At 41.0% G+C, this 13,964-nt stretch overlaps 1 protein-coding gene across 1 annotated transcript in view; it reads left to right on the top strand.

Moving 5' to 3' along the window:
* Window positions 1-13,964, top strand: part of nxn (nucleoredoxin) — a 71,543-nt gene that overhangs the window by 54,163 nt on the left and 3,416 nt on the right. Inside the window, exons 3-7 of the mRNA XM_014024091.1 lie at window positions 5,138-5,271; window positions 7,781-7,881; window positions 7,980-8,086; window positions 8,699-8,878; window positions 9,202-9,326. Of these exons, the coding sequence (XP_013879545.1) occupies window positions 5,138-5,271; window positions 7,781-7,881; window positions 7,980-8,086; window positions 8,699-8,878; window positions 9,202-9,326 (647 nt within the window). The remainder of the gene's footprint in view (window positions 1-5,137; window positions 5,272-7,780; window positions 7,882-7,979; window positions 8,087-8,698; window positions 8,879-9,201; window positions 9,327-13,964) is intronic.

Here is a 13,964-nt window from a genome sequence, read left to right as displayed (position 1 = left end):
TTCCCGACGTTGCTTGAAGCGCGTCCACCATAGACTTTGTATGTAAACCTGCTGCTCCTGACGCTGAAATCGCGTTCGGTGTGAACGCACCATAAAGCACTCTACTGAATCTTGCTACAATTTAACACAAACTATAAAATATTACAGCTGATTTAGCCTCTAATGTATGTAATATTTACACAGTGTATTATAATGTTATATATTAGACTATTTATAAATTTCTGTTAGACAAATCTGACCTGTTGAGAAGATGTTTAGCTATGTTGAGAGTTTCATTCATAACCAGGTATACAGAGAAAATTTTCTAAGTGTCGACTGGTTAACATTTCTTATTAATATTCATGACAGTAAGAAATAATAAATATACATTATTACTTGTTGAAGTAATCATTTTCCAACTAACTACTTCAGGTCTGGTTTAGATCATTACATATAAATTATGTATTTTTCTTGTAGTATCTGCTGTTTTACATGACTGTTGAATAATTAACATAATAACAATTATGATAATTTATTCTAAAAAAAATTACAGATAATTTATGACAGATCCAGTTGGGCTTGTTAATCAAACAGCTGCTGTTGGCTGTGAGCCGACGCCCTGTTTGGTCACCATTTTGTTCCTCCATGTTGTTACAGATGCTAACGGTAGACGAGATAGATGGGACTCAGTCTAATGTTATTTAGCTCTATGGTTGTGAGGAAATGTATATTTATGAGTATTAACTGCAGTCAAAAGCCAAAAAAAACATTTAATTTAAATAACAACTTTTTGCTGATTAATGTAAGGAAATTAAGAGTTAAACGTCCAGAAAATTAATTTAGAGACAGTGTGTTAAAATGCATAAAGGTAAATAACATTTAAAAAAAAAAAGATCCCAAATCTCAGTTTGGAGCTGGTTCCCATAAACTGAAGTGGAGAACAAACCAAGAAGCTGGAGGAAGATGATGGAAACTCTGATGCGACTACGACCTTCTTGTTTCTCTATGTGTTCCGTCTCTGGGACGGGGATGACGTAATGTTTTAAAATGTCTTTACTGCTCTGTTGTGTCTGTTTTCCTAATAAAGTTTTATTGTGTTTTTGGGGCACTGAGGATTATTTCAACAGAAAACCACAAACAGACACTGGAACAGACCTTTTAGCCAGACTGCAGGCCTTCATCCTCACATGTCTGATCCACTCATACATTTTATTTGAGCTTTGAAAGCTTAACCCGTAAAATAGTTAAGCATTGATTTAAATGCAAATTAACAATGATAAAGCAAATGAGTAAGACAAAGAAGAGAAAGTAAATCAAAATATAAGTACAGCAGCTCAAGATTTATATCTTTTCACACACCTTGTGTGTTTTGTTTGAGTTGATGCTACTATAATTATGGGCTCTGTGATCATTGTAGCGTCCACGCCTCAGTCCTTTCTCTGACAGACCTACAATTTTTACCATTTGAAGTGGAGATGAAGAAAAAACACGAATCCTCTTGAATTCCTGTCCTGTAACGTGGCTGAGAAAATCATCAACTTGTCTTAATACCCAGTTTGGTCAGCTTTAAAAAAAAAGCGATGTGAGAAAGAGAAAAAGGCAGATTCTACTGTTTTACAAACTAGATGTGATAAGTTTTAACATCATTGTGTGAATGGTTTCTGGTTTCTGTATTTGTCAGTGAATATAATTTATCTCCAGCAGCTGAGGGAAGGAAAAAGGCCAGTTAAAAGTTTGCCGCCTGCAGGTTGAAACTAGGAGGGGGGCGAGTGAGCAATTCAGAGCCCCTGTCTCTCTCTCTCTCTCTCTCTCTCTCTCTCTCTCTCTCTCTCTCTCTCTCTCTCTCTCTCTCTCTCTCTCTCTCTCTTTCAGTCTGAGTGAAAGGCCTGCAGCATAAAGATGGAGTGCACTTTTACAATCAGGACAACAAAGGAAGGGTGCACCAGTGCAGCGCAGACATGTCTTCCCTGCCTAATGAAGCACTAGATTACCGCGCTGACATAAAGAGGCCATTATGATCGGCCATGCCAGGTTTTATTTATTATTAACCCCCTCCAGGCTTTTTAATTCGGCCGCACCAAAATGCATCTGAGGCTGGAACAATGAAAACACCTTGAGAAGGAAATGAAAAGTGTGAACGAGAGCAGGAGGGAGACATTACTGGCAGCCCTCATCTCCTGGAGAGGTTTAGTGTTCAATAAAACAGATTTATTTTTCTGTTCAGAGCTTTTAGTGTTTTTAAAAGCACATATCACAAACAACTTCTTTTTTTACTATTTGTTCCTTATTATCACGACTTACTTTAAAGTTTCAACCTAATGTCTTCAGAATTTTAAGACGACTTGACCTATTTAATGTATATAAATAAATGTTACATATTAAAATTACAAACTAATAGGTTCAAACTAACCGTTACACAAGATGAATGAATGTCTTACCTGATGTAGATAGTGCTTTAATTGTCTATCTTTGTAGAAATATTTCAATTTTGACTGAACAGATAAGCTCTGGCTAACCTGAGTGGCTCCAATCTTGAACATAATGTTGGCAAAATGAACCATATTTCTAAACTATCATTATTATTTTCAAAATCTTCATCTGAAAAGCTTCAAAAGCTTCTTAAAATTTGGTGATTTATCAGCTGGTTTGGCAACAAATAGTTTGGTTTAAAAACTCTAATTTTATTGGTCTAGAGCAGGGCTATTGAACTGGTGGCCCGTGGGCCACATCCAGCCCGCAGGTGACTTCTGTCCGGCCTGCCTCATTGCCAAAAGATTTTTCTACTTATTTTAATAGAAAAATAAATTTTAAATCAAATGAAATTTTAAATTTATAATTCAATGCAACAAAATATATGTTAAAAATACTTTATTTTTATACAATGCAGTGTTTCCTCAAACGTTATCATTCTACCCTGAGCAATTTATTTAAATAGCCCTGGTTTAGAGTGATGTCATCAGGAGGTCCAAACGGTCATTTAAAAAAGGCAAACTTTGCAGTGATGCCAAACATTATATGAAGGTGTTTCGTTTTTCACATATTATATCTATTTAAGCAAATACAATTTTTTACACCTTTTAAGTTGCTGTGAATTTTAGATTTCATGGATATTTATGAAGAATCTTATCGTTATTTGCGAGTGCAAACAGCATCTGCTCCACTTCCAGTACTTCTGACCAGAATATTGTAATATTTCTGCTGGAATAACTCAAAATTAACAGTTGTCTAAAGGTTTATAGCAGTAGCATAAACCACTGTGATGTTTCTGAGATTTTAGCTATTTTAAAATCAAAAACTATCCACTTTCAGACTAGCTGTTAGCTCATCAATCCAGTCAAAATTAAACGCAAACTGTCCGTCTACAGTGGTTTGCAAAAGTATTCATACCCCTTGAACTTTTCCATATTTTGTCACATTACAACCACAAACATAAATATATTTCACTGGAATTTAATGTGAAAGACCAACACAAAGTGGTATACAATTGTGAAGTGGAAGCAAAATTTTACATGAATCAAAACATTTTTTACAAATAAAAAACTGAAAAGTGCGACGTGCAAAAGTATTCAGCCCCCTTTTCCCTGAGTGCAACCAATTGCATTCAGAAGTTGCCTGATGACTGCTAATGACTCAAAAGGGTCCACCTGTGTGTAATCTAATCTCAGTACAAATACAGCTGCTCCGTGACGGCCTCAGATGTTGGTTAAGAGAATATTGGGGAGCAAACAGCATCATGAAGTCCAAAGAACACACCAGACAGGTTAGGAATATGGTTTTGGAGAAGTTTAAAGCAGGCTTAGGTTATAAAAAGATTTCCCAAGCTTTGAACATCTCACGGAGCACTGTTCAATCCATCATCCAGAAATGGAAAGAGTATGGCACCACAGTAAACCTGCCAAGACAAGGCCGTCCACCTAAACTTACAGGCCGAACAAGGAGATCACTGATCAGAGAGGCAGCCAAGAGGCCCATGGTGACTCTGGATGAAATGCAGAGAGCCACAGCTCAGGTGGGGGAAACTGTCCACAGGACAACAATTAGTCGTGCACTACACAAATGTGGTCTTTATGGAAGAGTGGCAAGGAGAAAGCCATTGTTAAAAGAAAACCATAAGAAGTCCCGTTTGCAGTTTGCCAGAAGCCATGTTGAGGACACAGCAAACATGTGGAAGAAGGTGCTTTGGTCAGACGAGACCAAAATTGAACTTTTTGGCCACAATGCAAAACGCTATGTGTGGCGGAGAAAGAACACTGCACATCACTCTGAAAACACCATCCCCACTGTCAAATATGGTGGTGGCAGCATCATGCTCTGGGGGTGCTTCTCTTCAGCAGGGACCGGGAAGTTGGTCAAAGTTGATGGGAAGATGGATGGAGCCAAATACAGGGCAATCTTGGAAGAAAACCTGTTGGAGTCAGCAAAAGATTTGAGACTGGGGCGGAGGTTCACCTTCCAGCAGGACAACGACCCTAAACATAAAGCCAAAGCTACAATGGAGTGGTTTAAAAAAAAGAATATTCATGTGTTAGAATGGCCCAGTCAAAGTCCAGACCTAAACCCAATTGAGAATTTGTGGCAAGATCTCAAAACTGCTGTTCACAAACGCTCTCCATCCAATCTGACTGAGCTTGAGCTGTTTTGCAAGGAGGAATGGGCAAGAATTGCAGTCACTAGATGTGCAAAGCTGGTGGAGACATACCCGAAAAGACTTGCAGCTGTAATTGCAGCAAAAGGTGGCTCCACAAAGTATTGACTCAGGGGGGCTGAATAATTTTGCACATCGCACTTTTCAGTTTTTTATTTGTAAAAAATGTTTTGATTCATGTAAAATTTTGCTTCCACTTCACAATTGTATACCACTTTGTGTTGGTCTTTCACATTAAATTCCAGTGAAATATATTTATGTTTGTGGTTGTAATGTGACAAAATATGGAAAAGTTCAAGGGGTATGAATACTTTTGCAAACCACTGTATCTACAGCATGTAACATATTGACTGCTCAGAATTTTTCCACAGAACCCCTCGTCAAAAGAATGGAAAATATTTTCTGCATGTTAGCATCCTGACACTAGCTGTGCAGCGCATCAGTCATCTCTTCCCGTGTTTCTCCTCTCTGTTACCCCCTCCCCTAATCGCCCCCCTCTCCTGCCCTGCTCAGGCCTGGAGTTCCCCTGGGGGCCGAAGCCGTTTGCGGAGGTGGTGGCAGGGCCTCTGCTCAGGAACAACAGGCAGACGACAGACAGCAGCTCTCTGGAGGGCCACTATGTGGGAGTGTATTTCTCAGCACACTGGGTGAGTGCAGAAAGAAGACAAAGAGAATCTCAGGGTTTATTTTATTTTATTTTTTTACTTCCCAGGCATTTAAATTTTGTGTAAATGGCTGCAAATCGGACTAAGACTGGAGGTAAACGATAAGACGGAGGCGCAGGAAGGTTGCGGCGACTCCATTGTGTTTGTTTACAACCAGCAGCGGTCGACTATCTCTGCGTCGGTCACCACACCCGGGCTTTTGTCCGTCTCGGTGCTGGACCTGCTGATAGGCGGCGGAGGTCATGAGTCAGTGATGATTGGCTCCGTCTTCAGCAGACCGTTACTGATGAGATGCGAGTCGTCACCGCAGCTGTCAGAGCCGCAGCCCCGGAGACGATTCAGCCCCACGCCTGAGTGTGCCCAAACGCAGTACAATAAATCCTCAACAGGACTCATTACAGGAGCTTATTTATCGTGTTGTTGCACCACAATCCTCTTCGGTATTCAGCCACATCTGCTTGTTATTAACGGCATTTCATGAAACGTAAAAATACAGCACCTCCACTGTCATTTTCCTCTTTGTTTGTGGAAAGGGTTGGTGGCAGAAAAACACTCGGGCGAAGTTCTGTTTACTTTCACAAAAGCTTGTTACGATCGTCCTTTAGTCACTTCATTGGTAATTAACAACAACAAAAACACAGTAAAAGGTTTGATAAGACAATCGCACAGACGCCACGCTGAGCAGCGAGCAGAAAACACAATATGAAGTATTTAATTAGAGGTGAAGCGATCAAGGCTTTACTGCTTCACGCTGTCGTCTCTGTGTTCACGGATCAATCACACCAGATGTGTCCACTTTAAGAAGCAGGAATTACAATGAACCATCTAATTAAAATATTATTAGGCTGTTAAAACCTGAACAGGTTGGTTTCAGCAGGACAACTGTTGAGCACTTTCAGATCTGCTCCTTTTAATAAAGTGATATTATCGGTGTTGTGCTGATTTGTTTCCACTCCTTTATGGTGTTTGACAAACCCGCTATTATAGTTTTAAAGGGCACGTAACGTCATGTTTTAGTGCCAGAAAGTCTACAAATCTGGATAGTAATAACATTAATTAGTTATTCACTGTTTTCAAAGCAGATTAGTTTTTTTTAAATGCACTTTTTAGCTCACTGAGGAGCAGGCGTACATTAAATGCAATCTGAACAGTCTTAAAGTCATAATCAGCCTCTTTTCTGTAAATTTGAGACTTTTCTTTTTCTTTCTAACAGAAAAACAGTCAATTATTTAATGAAAAGTGTCTATTGGGAATTCGGTGTATTAATATCAGATTAACTCATGTTTGAGCTGCAGATTTTCTTTCACTTCCCTCAATATTTGTTTTCTGTGCTGCAGGTTCATATCAACAATGAAGCCTTATTCTTTTTTTAATTAAAGCTTTTTATTGATTTTAGAACATAAGAAAATATTAAACAAAAGAATGAAAAGCATAAACAAATGTAAAGGCTTATGCACCCAGCCCCATCCACTCTGTGGTCTTCCACTGTCTCAGTAGGATCCTGAATGTTGTCACAAGACCGACCATAACAATCGGTCTCCCAGTAAACACAAATCTGAAGTCTGAGGGATGGTCGAGCAGGACCAGGCCTTCAAAACCTCTAAGATTTTAGTCCAAAAACCTGAAATAAGAGAACATTCCACATGCAGTCTAGTCAGAGTATAATAATAATCCATATTTACCACTCTCTGATAGGACATCCATCCTTTTTTCCTTTTTGTATTTTCTATTCTGAAGTCCCTCTGCCACAAAAATTAACATTTTCTAAAATTATGACCATCTCATGTCATCCTAATGTAATCTAAAATCTTATCTTCCACATTGTTTTTAGCTGCCTTGTTCTTTTACTCATCATTACTTCATTTATTGACATACAGTATTTCTCAGTTCTTGACATGGAAATGAGTATTACTATATGTCGCCATCATCATTTTAAAAGTAAAAATGTGTAAAAAAGTGAGGTTATATGCGCTTTAAAAGGTATTTCAATTACTATGATGCAGACCGGGAAATCTTGATAAAAGCAGATTGAAGTATTTAAACATACTATGAAAATGTCTATGGGACAACAAACTGAATTACATTAGTTTTCCTAATTGTTTTAACTAAATTATCAATGTTTTTTGTTGTTGTTGTATTTTACTTTTTGTTCAAGATAACCTAAGGGAAGGAAGTCTGAGAGCATGGGAACCACTGAACTTTAAGGCTGGTCTGTTTTCCTTCCTGCTGCCTCGACACACTGATGTCATCCTAATGCCACCCTCTACACACACACACACACACACACACACACACACACACACACACACACACACACACAGCAGAGCAAACATTTCCCTAATCTAGAGTATTGTGGAAGGATTATTACTTTTTTTTAGGAATATGGATACAAAACAACAACCGATTAGCAGCTGCTGGAAATGTGTTTAGTGACAAACGGTGGGAGAGATCTGGGAAATAATTCCCAATCCTTTCTGTTCCTCTCCTGCAGTGTCCACCGTGTCGCAGTTTGACCCGGGTTCTGGTAGAATCCTATCGAATCGTCAAAGAAATGGGCCATAAGTTTGAGATCGTGTTCGTCAGCGCTGACAGGTAAAGTTCAGATCAGGAAATGAGACGCAAATCATAATTTTTCTCTGTGCTTTGATCCGAATCGACACGTTCCGATTCTTATTTTTGGTTCCGTCCAGGTCGGAGGAGTCCTTTCAGCAGTACTTCAGCGAGATGCCGTGGCTGGCCGTGCCGTATTCAGACGAGGCTCGGAGGTCACGACTCAACAGACTTTATGGAATACAAGGTACCTTCACACCTCGGACGTCTCAGCTGGGCTTTTGTTTTTTTCATGTTACCAGTTTGAGTCGCGTCATGAAGCTGAACGCAGAGGCTGCGGAGCGGCACAGATTTGCCCTCCGGCCCGAGGAATGTGGATTAGTTATCGAGTGAACCGTCTAGCTGAGTGCGGAAGTGCAGCGTCTCTGCTTCAGAGCCTTGTCTCTTCCACCCCCTGCGTTTCGGAGGCCTGTTGATGATGAGGTCAGCCGGAGCTGGCTTCTAGGTTTATCCTGGGAGGAATGTGAGGAATGCAGGGAGGATGGGTCGTTCGCTGCAGCTGAGCTCAGTGCACATGTGCAGGCGCTGACTCAGTCGGACCTCTGAGTCTACTCGATAAGTTTAACGGTTAGAGGAGGTTCAGTTAGTGGTTAGAACAGAAGTGAAACGGGTCTGAAGAGGGGCAAAAATCTCCACAAACACTTTAAAGTCTCAGCGGGAGAGGGGAAACGTCTGCACCGTGAAGGGATAATTGACGGAAATGACCCGAGTTAAACTCCCACACTCTCATTGGTTTCCTCCCGCCCCTCTGTTTACCTTTCCACTCGCGTCACTTTCTTTTCCCCTCCCTGCCCCGCAGGTATTCCCACGCTGATCTTGTTGGACTCGGAGGGTCACGTGATCACGCGACAGGGCCGGGTGGAGGTGCTGAACGACCCCGAGTGCCGGCTCTTCCCGTGGCACCCGCGGCCCGTGCTGGAGCTCAACGAGTCCAACGCCGCGCAGCTCCACGAGGGGCCCTGCCTCGTCCTGTTTGTGGGTGAGTCGGCTTTTATGAGGGCTTCAGGTGGGGCTCTGACAGAATACAGTGACATTTATTACGTGGAGGACCCTGAAAGTGTGAGAAAAGCTTCAACCTTTTGAGTTACACGTGTGCGTCCCAGCATAGTGGAAGCAAGGACAGGAATGCAGAGCAGATTTTATGAGGATATAAAAGGAAGAAGAAAAGGGAAGATGCACAGAGTTGATCTTCACAGTGAGAGCCCTCTGGTGTCGCTTTAGGTGAAACAAAAACTGAGTGAGTCCGTCTGTTTCACACTTCAAAACTCCATCCTCTAACTGTTCTCCTCTGGATTTCTTCAGATGCTGAGGAGGAAGGTGAGCTGGAGCCGGCCAAGGAGCTGATTCAGCCAATAGCGGAGAAGCTCATGGCCAAGTATAAGGCCAAGGAGGAGGAGACGCCGCTGCTGTTCTTTGTAGCCGGAGAGGTGAGGCGGCTTGAAACAAATAAAACAAACCAAAGATTTCCAACTCCCTTTTCTGTTTTCCGCCCCCCACCCAGTTCCCCTTCCTCTTAGGTGGTTTCTCGTGTCCCTCGATTAAAAAAAGGCGGGCTCAGATTTTCGCTGACGCACGTGCGCAGATCAAGAAACGTTCCTGAGTTTTGGGTTTTAAGCGTTCATCGGGCGTAGCACAAAGAGACGTTGTTGCTCTGGGGGTTTGTGTCGATTCTCAGGTGCTCCTCCTGATAAAGCTGCGGTCTGTGTTGTGTCTTTGTTTCCTCCTCCCAAGTGAAATATTTTTACAGCCGTGCAGCACACAGATAAATTTCCTGAGTCGAGGTGATAAAATCAGGAGGTTTGATTTCCAGATTGAACTCCTCCACCCTGGTTTGAGTTTGTACTGGAGTGTGTGTGTGTGTGTGTGTGTGTGTGTTGATCATTTTCCTTGTACACACAGCCTTGTGAGGACCCACTGCCTGGTTCCCATGAGTTTAAAGGCTGGTTTTGGGTGGGGAGGGTTAATTTTAATGCTTCCACATACAACCATTCAACTTTATTTGTACCTGCAGGTAAATTTGATTACAGTGAAAGTGGGTCAGCTTCGTTCCAGAAGACATGAGACATACAGTAGAACAATATAAAACAATATCAGGGTAAGATAAGACAAGATAAAAATCAGGTAGGACCATATAAATCTTAGATAAAACACATTAAAACAAGATAAAATGAGATTAAATTTTTGATAAGACATAAAATGTTAAAAGAATAATCAATATTGAAACTATGGTAACTAAATAGAATTTAAAAAGCTGATGGCAACATAGCAAGGCTGGGACATACTATATTCAAACTGTCAAACAACTCGTTGTCACAGCTTCAAGTTTTCTGCCCCTTCTTGTCACAACCGTCCGTGAAAATTTTTCAGAAGTTGGTCGGAGGTCCGTGAGCTTGTTTGTTTATGCTGAAAGCCATTGGCGGGCACTAGTCCCCTAAAGCGAGAATCCACTAATTGCAGACCTAAATTTCTCTTTTGCGCTTTAGGGGATTTACTAATTTCATAAAATGATGTGCTGATTTGCTCTTTATAAATTTAGAATTGAGTAGCGCTAATCACCAATAATGTTTCACATTCAAACATCAATTTCATCTACAGCAAAGCTAAAAAGCCATCTAGTCTCACTACTTTCTGTAGCCACATAATTTATTATAACTTCGTCATCATTTTCTTGAACATTGGAGGGGAAAGCCGTCTCTACTTAACAGTGACCCTCCTCAGTCAGGTTTTCTCTCCCACAATTCTTTGCGTGGCAGAAAGCAAACGATTTCTTCACTGGGTGACAATCTAACTGCAGTTCTGATCTGCAGAAACACGCTCAGCTGTGCAGTTTATACCTCCTCTCTCTGAGGAACATAGCTGCAATAAATATTAAATAAATAAATAATAGTAAAGAGAGAAACATGGAACAGTTTAAATTCACGCTCTTATTTTGAAAAGAACGGAGTTCCTATTCTGTGTCCTGTAGCCTTCCCACAATGTGTTGCTTCTGTTTTATAACAGTTTGAATTTATTAATATATCTGCATGTTTTCTTACTGAAGCTCTGCCATAAACAAAAGAAAATGACCAAGAAGCAGCAGAACTAGCAATCCACAACTATTTTTTGTTTTACAACCATAATTCAAAAGTCTGTTTCAATGAATCACCTCCCCATTCTGCGATGATGTGCCAATCTGTTAAATAATATTATCTTACCACTAGATGGCAGTAAAGTGCTGACTTTTCTCTTACCTGAATATTTTCTGGAAAACAAAGATTATGTTGCGCTTTATATTAGCTTCCGCTAAGTTTTATTAAGCATATGTGCTTTTGAATTTGCGGACCTAAATAAATTGACTAGCGCTTTAAAAATTGCGGAACTAAAACTTAAATTAGCGCTGCCCACCACTGCTGAAAGCACTCGGGTGCTTATTTTGCTTCAGCTACTAGTTTCCAGAATCCAACTGTTGTACCTAAAACACACATTTATAAAGATAACAAAATGTCCCAAAACTCATGAATGGAAATAACCCAGACTTTGTTCATGCAGTGTGTCACTTTAATTGGGACAGATTTGTGGACAAATAACAGTGGATTTCAGAGTTCTTTTTTTTCCTTGAGTGTAGACTCCAGCATGAAGAAACCCCATGCAGTGATGTATACCTCAAGGGGAAGGGGTTTCCCAGGAGCTGGGCACAGTGAGTCTCAGGAGCTATGACAGCGAACACCAAACAACCACATGACCGCGCGTTGACAGTTAAACTCCAGAGGGAGTTTGTGGAGGTCTTTAGGGTTAGGTAGGGACTGGGGTAAGGGGTTTAATGACTAAAAAAATGAATGGAAGTCAAAGGAAAGTCCCCACGAGGATAGAAAAACAAATATGTGTTTGTGTTCATGGAGATCATTGGTCGGCTCTTCTGTCAATCACAGTTGGCTGCAGCCAATGGACAAATAAGGATTAATTAGTGTTTGCTGTGTGTACATGTACGTACAAGTGTGCATTCATTTGTCTGTTGTGTTAGCAGAATATCTCATCAATTTTTTTTCCTTTATTTACTTAACCAGATAGAGCCCATTGAGATCAAGATCTCTTTTCCAAGGGTGACCTGGTCAAGAGGTCAGCAGCACACGTCACAGGGTAGTTGACACAAAAGTTACATTGTAGAAAAGAAAAATATACATAAAATACAGTAGCATTAAACAGATTTAGACAATGAGTAGTACAAACAATCCAGATGAGGCAAAGTAGTAATCTAGGTGTTGATGGTAGTTTCAAGACTTAATGAAATGACATTTGAAAGTTAAATTACCAAGTTTTGGTTGAGTACAGACAGAAAAATAGAAGTAACACGTACATTGAACCACTACAGAGTTTACTAGTAATATATTTCTACAACCGATCAATTTCTTGAGTCAACCTGGCTCATAATGCCCACCACAGCTTGTTAAACATAAAAAAATAGTTAGATTTCATTCCGTTTTAAAGAAAGAGTTCAGATTCAGCGTGGTAGTAGCTGAGACTCAACCCCAACACGTACACTCAGCTGCAGCTGATGTCTTCAAAACTTCGGGCTCGGCCAGTTGTCTCATAAATCAGTCAACGGATTCAAACAAACTGCTCCCAGAGACGTCTGTGACCTTTCCTCCGGCTCAGAGGCCAGAGGGAAGGCTCGTTATTCCTATCAGATTGTCATCGTGCGAGAAACGCCACAGTGATCCAAATAATCCCGACACGGCTCAGCGGGTCCCACACGGTAAACACACGCTGAGCCATATCACAGCTGTGGGTACGGGCGGCAGCAGAGAGGCCTTTTGTCTTTGTTGAACTGCAGAGGAGGCGGGGGGGTGGGGGCTGCAGGCCGCACCTCAACCAGAAGCAGTTTACATGAGCGAGGAAGCCACACAAAAGAAGATGCATGACTTCTCGTGGAGGCGAACACAGGCGGGGAGATTATCGGGGGGGCCGCAGAGGCAGATCGTGGAATTCTCTCTCTTTTCTTTTGCACCCCTTGTCCGGATGATCCACGATCTACGCTCCGTGGAGCTGCAAGAGAGCCTGAAAGGGGAAGAGTTTTATCTGTAGTGGGAGAATCAAGTCGTATTTCACTGGTAACAATATTGTTCTTCGAGACGGCTTACATCTGAGCATTAAGTGGTCCACGTTTGGTGATTTGCAGCGCAGTAAAGTGGGCTACATAAAGAAACCCACACTGAAGCTCATCCGCTCCATCTGGTAGGAGTTTTCAAAGCAAAGACTCTTTTTCTTGGATCCTTTTTAGGTAGCGGCACAGCCAAACTATTCAGTGAATCATCTTCTGGTTGATTGTGTGGTTTGATTTCATCGGTTTTACACAAAAAAAAAAGTTGGATTTTCTGATAACTTCAGAGAGCTGAGAAGAGGAGGAGTGGAAAAGGCAGGAAATGCATTCAAATCCTATTTATCATCGACTTTGTTTTCACTGAACTGAAAAAGACTTATAAATCAGTAACTTAACTGTGCTACCCTCAGAGGTCAGGCTCTTTGTTGCAGCGCCACCCGCTGGTTTTTACCGGTAACTTCAGGATTTGCAAGCTAATCTTTTCCACATGAAAAAGATTTTTATTCTCTGAGTGTAAATCTGAGCCAGAGCTGGAAGCTGAGGGTGAAACCTGGTCACGGAAGACGAGTGAACGTTGGATTCCAAAATACGAAAACCCTGTTTTTAGTGGAGTAGCTAAAACCTTTGGAGCGATATTATTCTGTTCTGATGTGGGAAAATAAAACGATCAAACACAAATAAATAATTCATGAAATTATTTTTTAATCTCCGCGATTCGTCGGACTCTCAAACATGTTTAAAAGCTGCAGCTTTATGGGATTCAGATGCGTTTCCTCTGGCAGTTGCAACCCCTGACTTGTTGAAGGGCAAAAGGTTAAAGCCAGAGAAAATAAATAAACAAATAAACAAATAAATAAACAAGTCTGTGCTAAATCCCAGCAGCTGTGTCTGTTTTTAATAAAACTCTACCTGAGGCTGTGTATCTCCTGCTTGGACGAGCTGTTCGAATGTTGACGTAAATCTGAAATGAGCAAGCTCTGAGTGAGGT

The sequence above is a fragment of the Austrofundulus limnaeus genome, unplaced genomic scaffold (genome assembly GCF_001266775.1).
Source record: "Austrofundulus limnaeus strain Quisiro unplaced genomic scaffold, Austrofundulus_limnaeus-1.0 Scaffold407, whole genome shotgun sequence".
Lineage (NCBI taxonomy): Eukaryota > Metazoa > Chordata > Actinopteri > Cyprinodontiformes > Rivulidae > Austrofundulus > Austrofundulus limnaeus.
Note: the sequence above shows the minus strand (reverse complement) of the source record. Positions and strands in the feature narration are given on the sequence as shown.